Source organism: Beta vulgaris, chromosome 9 (assembly GCF_026745355.1).
Source record: "Beta vulgaris subsp. vulgaris cultivar EL10 chromosome 9, EL10.2, whole genome shotgun sequence".
NCBI classification, from domain to species: Eukaryota; Viridiplantae; Streptophyta; class Magnoliopsida; order Caryophyllales; family Amaranthaceae; genus Beta; species Beta vulgaris.
In genome coordinates this window covers 53718500-53727840 of record NC_079210.1, presented here as the reverse complement: position 1 = coordinate 53727840, position 9341 = coordinate 53718500, and the positions used below count along the sequence as shown (strand labels likewise).

At 35.0% G+C, this 9341-nt stretch overlaps 1 protein-coding gene across 4 annotated transcripts; it reads left to right on the top strand.

Moving 5' to 3' along the window:
* The first annotated feature begins 3146 nt into the window (after positions 1-3146).
* On the top strand, positions 3147-9341 carry LOC104904805 (protein CNGC15b). 4 transcript variants are annotated; one of them, XM_048636589.2, is made up of 9 exons: positions 3147-3492; positions 3982-4048; positions 4625-4716; positions 4996-5487; positions 5827-6039; positions 6390-6685; positions 6787-6898; positions 8040-8276; positions 8523-9341. In XM_048636589.2, exons 4-9 carry the CDS (start codon positions 5062-5064, stop codon positions 9207-9209), a joined length of 1971 nt encoding a protein of 656 aa, XP_048492546.1. In that variant the 5' UTR covers positions 3147-3492; positions 3982-4048; positions 4625-4716; positions 4996-5061; the 3' UTR covers positions 9210-9341. The 4 variants fall into 4 exon arrangements, with proteins under 4 accessions (XP_048492546.1, XP_048492548.1, XP_048492549.1 ...); XM_048636591.2 differs by having other exon boundaries at positions 3930-4048; XM_048636592.2 differs by having other exon boundaries at positions 3147-4004.

The following is a 9341-nucleotide window of genomic DNA, read 5'->3' as shown; positions in this document are numbered from 1 at the left end:
ATCTCCCTCCTCCCCCTCCTTCCTCTCCCTCCTCCCACCACCCTCTCTCCCTCCACTCCCTCCTCCTCTACTCCTCCTCCCTCCCTCCTCCCCCCCACTTCCTCCCTCCCCCTCCTCTCCCTCCCCCCCTCCTTCCTCTTCCTCCACTCCCTCCTCCTCTACTCCTCCCCCCCCCCCCCCCCCCATCCTCCATCCTTCCCCTCCACTCCTCCATCCCCCCTCCTCCCCTCCCTCCCTCCCTCCCTCTCTCTCCCTCCCTCCTTGTATCCCTTTTCGTCAAGCAATAAAGACCTGCATATATATAGAGTATATGCTAAAATTGGAGATGAATTGAAATTCTATCACCAACCTTCAAGTTCACTGAAGAAGCCAGAAATTGGCCTATATCTGTGTTGTTTTCGCGAATCTTTAATACCTTTCTAAGCATTTGTTTAAGCAATATTGTGTGGCACCTACAACAATAATAATAATAATATTGATAATGATAATAATAGAGAAGCATAACACAAATAAAAAGAAATAAATCATGTTGACAATCCCTGCATTCTTAGTGATTCATTCAGAAAGAGGTTGCTCAATGCATGACAAACATTCCACCAGACTTGCATAAAAGATCTAAAATTTAGGAAAATAAAAGAAGAAAACTATGCAAAACAATTAGATTCAAATAAAATCTGGATAAAAAGCAACTTATTTATAGCAAGATTTGAGAAATACAAGAAAAAGGTACAAGTATGCTACTAATAATGTACCAAGATTAAAATTTCCAACAGGTAACAGTTGACACCTTAGTTATAACAAATATATAATGTCCCTCTATTCGCCCTACAAAATTCGAAAGAGTTAAACTTCTCTAAGCATTATTGATACAGGAGGTATCTTGTGTTGTATCAAGCAACCAGCTCAATTTTGATATACTTATGCCAATAAAAATCGGCAATAGAACTCCAAGGAGAGCTAAAAATGTGACCTTCCTGCCACAACTCAAAATACCTTCATATGCAGACTATGAAGACCTTGCATCCTATTTGCTATCTAAGAGGATAAAAGACTTGGCGAAAAAAATAATTTAAGAACAAATAAACCCTCATGAACACATCTTGAGCTTAGAACAAAAATCAGGCCTTTCTATCCCCTCAGCTATTCAAACTTTCATAGCACTCTCCAAGATAACACGAGAAATGCACATAAGATTACAATTTACAACCCAGCAGAATAAGTGAGTAAATTACACAACCCACAAAGCAAAAGACCTTATGGAGAATAACAGAAACAAAAAAAAAAAACTTAAGGGAAACAAGTTGGTTATATAGTCATACTAGTTTGGGGTAAGACTGCATGCATATTGGTGCTTGGATCTATTACCTACCTGACACTGAGCAGCAAATGATAGATAATTTAATAAAATATGCCTCTCAAAGGTGTGGTCAGAAAAACTTAACTAGCAGAAACAGACGTTTGCTACATATTAGCGACACCAGTAATTAGTTTGTTACTGACACATGAGCAAACCTAGTAATAGTCATCCTAAATTAACCCACCATTGCTATACAATCCATAGAAGAAAAAAGGGAAAAAAATATGAAAAGAGAAGACAATGTCAGAATAGGAGAAAGTAGTAACCCAGAGTGACAATATATCACAAATGTAGAGTACCAAAATAAAAAGTTGATGAGCCTGAAAAGAAACAAAGCTAATGATTGGAAAGTGGAAAAAAAGAAAGAGAATTAGGGGAACCTTCTCTCAAGAAGAATTCCTAATCTGTCTAAGGTACTAAGAGAAAATAAATGATAAGTTTCAATAAATTTAAATTAATTGAGATAATTTTTAAGGTCTTTTGATTTCAACTTAAGACTTTTATGAATTTATCTCAACATACCTAATTTTTTTTTTTTTTTTTTTTACTTATGAGTACTTATTAATGCCGAACTGAACTTATCTAACACATATTTGTCATATATATGAATCACCCTCCACCAACACAAAAGAATCAACCAAAATAAAAGCAATACATTTTTTTTCCTCTTGGAAAAAACAGTATATTTTTATTTAGTATAAATATTATTTATTGATATTAAAGTTATTATTACAATATCTAAATTATTATCAAAAATATAATAATAATAGTATTAATCATAATATTATTTACACTAATATTATTTAGTTGACATTTAAAATCATATTTTTCTCTAATTTTATCAATAGTTATATAAGTGCTCTTGTGTGTAATATGTGTTGTATCTATCAGGGTGTTTCATGATTTTATGTTAGGAATTAGGACTTGGTATATGTGATAACTTTAATTATAGGGAATTCTTTATTTAGGGCTGGATAAGGAAAACGTTCCTTTAATAGACACGACCACACGTGTAACTATTTTTGGAACAATTAAAAAAGGATAGGTTCCAATAATTTTGAGTCGGACGGAATATTTTTCTTTGTGAAATATGAATGGAAGATATTCTATCATTGACAAGATATTCACTTTATCATATTCATAGGTCTAAACTGGAGGAAATAAAGATAGATAAATACATATTTTTGCTTCAAAAAAGTATTATAGTATTTTATTTATCAACATAATTCATTAAAATTAATTCATAACCGTGCATCGCACGGGTACTAACCTAGTTATATACTCCCTCCGTTTCCTAAAGATCTTCCCTCTTTTCGTTTAAGGGTGTTTCCAAAAGATCTTCCCTTTTTTGCTTTATTCCTTATTTGGCAAAACAAATTTCCCTATTTACCGTCTCATGTCACTATCATATGGTCCACCATTACATTATTAATTCAATTTTACTCTCTTTCTCTCTCCTACTTTAACCCTTTTTATTTGTTTATTTATCTTAACTCCTTTCTCTCTCCTACTTTACTCACACCATTCCCCCACACAACTTGATTTTCCTTGGTATCTGTAAGAACAATATGTGAGAAGATCTTTAGGAAACGGAGGTAGTAGTAATTTAATTGCTCTTCTAGCTGCCAAATGGTAGACTATATTTTTTTTTAGGGGGGACACAAAGTTGCAGCAGTGTAATGTAGAAGTATAACTGCTACTTTACCAAATAATATAAGATAGAATTTTTTCATGCATGAATAATTCTAAGCATGAATAAAAACATACGAAAGTTATTGTTAGTTAGGTAGATGCTGATGAAAGATAGCACAACTGCACAAGCTGTGTTCTCTGTCTTTTTCTACAAAATTGTATTCAACTTTTTGGAATATGAGAAGTTTAATAAGATAAAGGAACTTATAACTTCTGTTTTTAAACCTTGGATAATCGATAATTTCACTCCACCCTCTCTCTCTCCTTCATCAACTTCACTCCACCGCCTAAACCACCAAAAATTTGCGTAAATCGATAACCCCAGTAAATCGAAAAATAGCGAAAGAAAGGAAAACAATAGTTACTTGAATTTGGGTGTTTTGAAACTTGAATTTTTTTGTTCGAATTGGTCGAATTTCCGGCGAGTTTTCGTAATTTTGATGGTGGGTTTGGTGTTGCTTTCTAGTTACCTATTTTTTTTCGGATTCTTGGTGGTTTTTTGGGTGGTCGAATCTTTGGCCATTTTAGAATTTTCGTTTAAACTCCATGAAATTTTCAAATCCTTCATATTCATCTCACTATATGGTAAAACAATTTACTTTTTTTTTACAGAAAAATTGAATTTTTTTTCGTTTTTTCTACTCAATTTACTCCTGAATTTCGTTGTTTGAGTCTGATATATGAATTTTTTTTGTAGGTTTTTTTTTTTTACTCAAATTGTCTGCTTCTTTCCATCAAAAGAATTTATGCTAAGAAGAAGTTTGATCGATTAAACAAAACATAAATTTCGTGAGTTCCTTGGATGAGTTTTAAACAACATAAATTGAAAAAAAAAAAACAGCAATTTTAGAACTTACTTGGATAAGTTCGTTGTGAACAGAAGCAGATTTCGTGATTGATGATAGTGAAATAATACGAACCTGTTGATGCAGGGAGCCAAGTTCTATAGTGGCGGGTGATGATCAATATTTTGGTACCAAATTTCAGTTTAGTACTAAGGTTATATTTTGATACCAGAGACTCTATTTTGGTACCACTTTAACTTAACTTTCGTATTAAATTTTTGTGAGATTCCATTTTGACATTTCACTATTAGACACCTATCACACCTCGAATTGTTCTCCATTCAACCTCGTTGATAAATTACTTTTATTGGATGTATGAAATATTAGAGACCATGCAGTGAAAACAAACCAAATGACATCAATAACATTCTCTAACAATATAAAACAAGAAAGGTGGTTTAGCTGTTGTTTTAGAGCGTTGTGGAATCTTTTAATTCCTCATCATTTAATACATCTAATCTAATTTATTACTTTTCACGTATCCAAATTTCTTACTTGTTCCTCATACACTATTTTCCATTGGTTCTGTTAATCGTCATGTTAAGGTATAGCCAAGCTCTTCAAGCCACAATATCATATTAACTAAGCTTATATTTTGCTTTCTTTATTTCATGAAGTTTCATAGGTTAATTCTTGTTTCAGCAATTCAGCTATCATTTATTTGTATGATCCAACGTTAATTTGTGTGGGGTCACTCACTAACTCACTAATTAACAACTTCATCTTTCAGTTGATGCAATTGTGAAATCTTTGTTCCTGTGAGTAGCTCAAAGTTAAATATCTTACTCAAATTGGCTCGTCTTCAGTCAAATTGTTGACACGGTTAGACCACTAATTTTTTGTATTTTCGTTTACATTCAAGTCCTGTTTATATTAAGTTTAAGATTTTTTTCCATACATATAATTTCCCGTGTAGTTGTAACTTTTTTTAACTTCTACTTTTTTTTTTATTGAGCTAATAGCGATTTGACTAGTCAGTACTTCTAATACAATAAAATTATATTTGTACTAAGATGACAATACGATCGTGTACTTGTACTAAATTAAAATTTCCAAATCGTGAGACATTCAACTTAACATTGCTATGTATATAATTTTCAGGTCTGTTGATGATAGAAATTTAGCTCAAGAAAGTGAGGAAACTCTCAAAAGACTAAAGCAAACAAAATGATATGTAGAAAGAAAAAGGAAGTTTTCACAAGATCATTTTTCTCCAAGAATTTTGCAACAGTAAAGGGAAATGGAATAATTGATCCATCTGGAGTTTTTGCACATAGATGGAACAAAGTATTTTTAACAGCAAGTATAGTTTCACTTTTCATTGACCCACTTTTCTTAATGGTACCTGTAGTGAAGGCTGAGTTCTGCATAGATAAAGAGTTACCACTTCAAGTGAATTTAACAGTGATCAGATCAGTAACTGATCTGTTTTACTTGATCAAGATATTTGTCCAGTTTCGTACTGCGTATGTAGCGCCTTCTTCTCGTGTATTAGGCCGAGGTGAGCTAGTTTTAGACCCTTGGAAGATTGCTCTAAGGTACTTAAGATCAAGCTTTTGGGTTGATATAGTAGCTGTTCTACCCCTTCCTCAGGTAAAACAAAGAAAAGTTTGTTTGCATTTCTTCTGAATACTTGAGATCAGATTCTTATTTTCAGCATTGGGTAGTTTGGCAGGAGCTTGCCAGTATGGTTATCAGTTAGCTCATTCGTGCCATTGACCTGCTGCAAGGAACTGTGCTACTGATCTATGAAGCGCGAAATCTCTCTATGATTCCCTGTTTATCAAACACACATGTTACTATGGATTCTAGAGTTTCCTGATTATGTTGAAGTCATGAACACAATGACTTGATGATGCTGTATAGAATGCGAGCACTTGATACTGTTTGTATGCCCCAAGTCTAATTGTTAACAACTTTCTATAATTTCAGGTGTATTTCTGGGAGTTCATACCCAGAATTAGAGGCATGGTGGTTTCAGATTACAAAACTACACTGAAATTTATTACAATGGGACAGTTCATCCTGAGACTTGTTTTGGCCTATCCTCTCTTCATACATATTGCAAAAGCCACTGGTATCATGTCAAGGAAAGCATGGTTTGGTGCTGCTTACAATCTGTTGTTCTTCATACTAGCAAGTGATGTAAGTATTAGAAAAAACCAGCTCATCCACCATTCAGCTTTTGCACATCTTAATTCTTCTATATTTATCAAAAGCCACTGTATTGCTCTTTTCAAATTATTAACAATGGACGCCTTAGTCCTTACTATGGCTTTGTTCGCTTCAACTTATCTATACTTAACTAGATATATTCTTGCTTCACCCATGTTTAATACTTGACTCCCGGCCATAGGTATGGACACTCATGGAAATTTTCATCGAGTAGCAAAGTCAGACACTTGGAGACATATCCTTGTGTGACATGAGTACCACAGCTCAAATGAGTAACATAAGCTCTACTCATTATGTAGTGATGTTTTTAACCACTACAGGTTTCAGGATCTTGCTGGTATCTTCTGACGATACAACGACAACTAGCATGCTGGCGAAGCTTGTGCAAACAGAATAGTACTATTATGTGCGACTATAGCTACTTCGATTGTAGCATGATCTATAACCAAGACAGAAATTCATGGATACAATCAAGCAACATTTCAAATCTTTGTCAACCAAGGGCAGATTATTATCAATTTGGTATATATGCAGAGATAGTGGACACTGCTGCTACTTCAGCACCATTTTTCCACAAGTTTTTCTATTCACTATGGTGGGGACTTAGAACTCTCTGGTAAATAAAACTTTTCTTTAAATTGAGACTGCGTATTCTTGAGGAAGATCATACTCTCCTTTATGTTAAATTTATACTTTTTTATTGGGGTCAACATGTAGCTCACTAGGGCAAAATCTTATCACAAGCATTTACCCAGGAGAGAATTGGTTTGCTATGTTGGTTACAACCTTGGGACTTATCAATTATGCTCTCCTTATAGGAAATTTTCAAGTAAGCATCAACAAACTTTTCCTTATCAAAAGTTTTTTTTTTTGCTGATTCTTTCTTATATATGTAGTTATATATCAACAATTATTCTTAGTTAAAGTGAGTTTCTATGTTCCCTTCACTCGAAATAAGGATTTCTGGTATGACTTGATAATTAATATACGGAAAATTTGTCAGAAACCACCTTTTATAATCACTTTTTTGTGAGAAATCACCTTTTAAAAAAATTTGGTTAATTAGCCATCTTTTTTGTTCTTTTTTTGTTGGAAGCCACCACTTGCCGAAATCCGGTGTTGACCTTGATTTTCCGTCGTTGACCATCAAATTTTCGCCATTTTTTCCCCCTTTATCTTTCTCCCCCTCCCCCCTCACATCCCCGGCAACCCCCCTCCCCCCTCGCATCCCCAACAACCCCCCTCCTCCCGCAATCCGCCGGCAAACACCCCGACGACCATCCCAACCCTCCCAACCCTAAGCCCATCACCTCCCTCGCATCCCCCGACATCTTAGGTGGAAGAAATGGCGAAAATCTAGAAAAAAATGGCGAAAATCTAATAGTCAACGCCGGAAAATCAAGGTCAACGTCGGATTCCTGCAAGTGGTGGCTTCCAACAAAAAAATAGAACAAAAAAGGTGGCTAATTAACCAAATTTTCTTAAAAGGTGGTTTCTCACAAAAAAGTGATTATAAAAGGTGGCTTCTGACAAATTTATTTTAATATACTATGATTTGATGAGCTCTAGTTTGAATCTTTCTGATGTGGTCTTGTAATCTGAATAAATGTGGAGGTGATAGGTTTTATAAGAAATTATCAAGTCTAATTATAATCTTACCTGAACCTTTCTGATTTGGTCTGAAACTTGCTAGCCTAGTTTGATATGGTCTGTATTGATCTGATTATATAACATGAAAAATTAATAAGTCTGAAAGTAAGTTGAAGAGAATATAGCTAGTGCAACTCTCCTTTGTGATGAAAATTAAAGCTAATTAACTAGATTCATGATTTTGTTGTACCCTAATATGTTATCCTTAATATTAGTTAGTTTTCTTTAGAATTATTTGGTTGTGTATTATCATGAACTGATTTTGTATAAGTAAAAGATCAAAATAAGATTATGATTAATTTTGTATGTTATATTGTCAGAGTTACATATTATCTACCACTGTTCGACTAGATAAATGGATTATCGAGAGAAATGAGACAGAGCAATGGATGCATCATAGGCAACTCCCTCAAGACTTGAAGGAAAACATAAGAAAGCATGACCGCTATAGATGGGTCGCTACTCAAGGTATTAATGAAGAAGGTCTTCTGCAAGGACTTCATCCTGATCTTCGAAGACAAATCAAACGCTATCTCTGCCTTGATTTGGTTCGACGTGTAAGCCCATTCTCTTCCCACGCAAAAATTAACATAATCTGATCATTTTGTAATCAGCTGGGATGACAAATAATTTAATTGTCCTCGTGTCTCGTGTGTGTAACCACATTTCGTCCTAGAGGGTAACTAATGAGACATACAAGAATGTCCCTGGTTAATTGTTAGCATCTATTAATAGATCTATATGTATAATAGTACACTAGTACTTATGATCCTATATTATTTTGCTTAATTATGGCACAACAGGTTCCTTTATTCAACCAAATGGATGATCGCTTGCTAGACACTATATGCGAGAGACTAAAGCCTAGACTTTACACCGAATACACACTTCTGGTCTCCGAAGGTGAACCTATAACCGAGATGCTCTTCATAGTCCGGGGCCATCTCTATTCTTACACCACAGATGGTGGTCGAGTAGGGTTCTTCAACTCCTCTGAAGTAGGCCCCGGTGAATTCTGCTTCGAGCAACTTCTTACTTGGGCACTCGAACCTCCCCTCAATGACAAAGAGACCCTCCCCTCTTCCACTTTCACTGTCAAGGCTATCACCGATGTTGAAGCATTCGCGCTCGAGGCAGATGACTTGAGATTCTCAGCCTTACAGTTCAGAAAACTTCATAGTAAAGAATTGAAGCATACACTCAGGTTTTACTCTTGCCAGTGGCGAACTTGGGCTGCTTGTTATATACAAGCCGCGTGGCGTAAGCATAAGAAACGTAAGTTGTTACATGAACTTAATGCAAAAGAGACAAAACAAGGTATGAATGTGATTGATGATGATAGTGCAATATATGATGAGATGGAAAGTTTTGTGCCTAAACCTTATTCTGGTGAGGGTGTTTATGCTGCAAGAGTTATGTCTAATTTACGTAGAGGTTCATCCAGCAATCGGTTTGGGCCAGACTCGTATGTCGTTCAGTACACTCTATGACTAATGACTTTTGATGTTAACGATATGGTAACTCAATGGGTGTAAAGCTACGTTCAAGGTATATAAATTACGTGTTTGCGGCAAGCACGAATCATAAATAACATTCGGCCAATCCTTTTTACTTGGTGTACT

Excerpts from the sequence above, each read along its gene's own strand:
- LOC104904805 (XM_048636589.2), top strand. The coding sequence starts at position 5,062 with ATGATATGTAGAAAGAAAAAGGAAGTTTTCACAAGATCATTTTTCTCC. Across the intron at positions 6,899-8,039 it reads TCCTTATAGGAAATTTTCAA|AGTTACATATTATCTACCAC; the intron begins GTAAGCATCAAC and ends TTATATTGTCAG. Across the intron at positions 8,277-8,522 it reads GCCTTGATTTGGTTCGACGT|GTTCCTTTATTCAACCAAAT; the intron begins GTAAGCCCATTC and ends ATGGCACAACAG.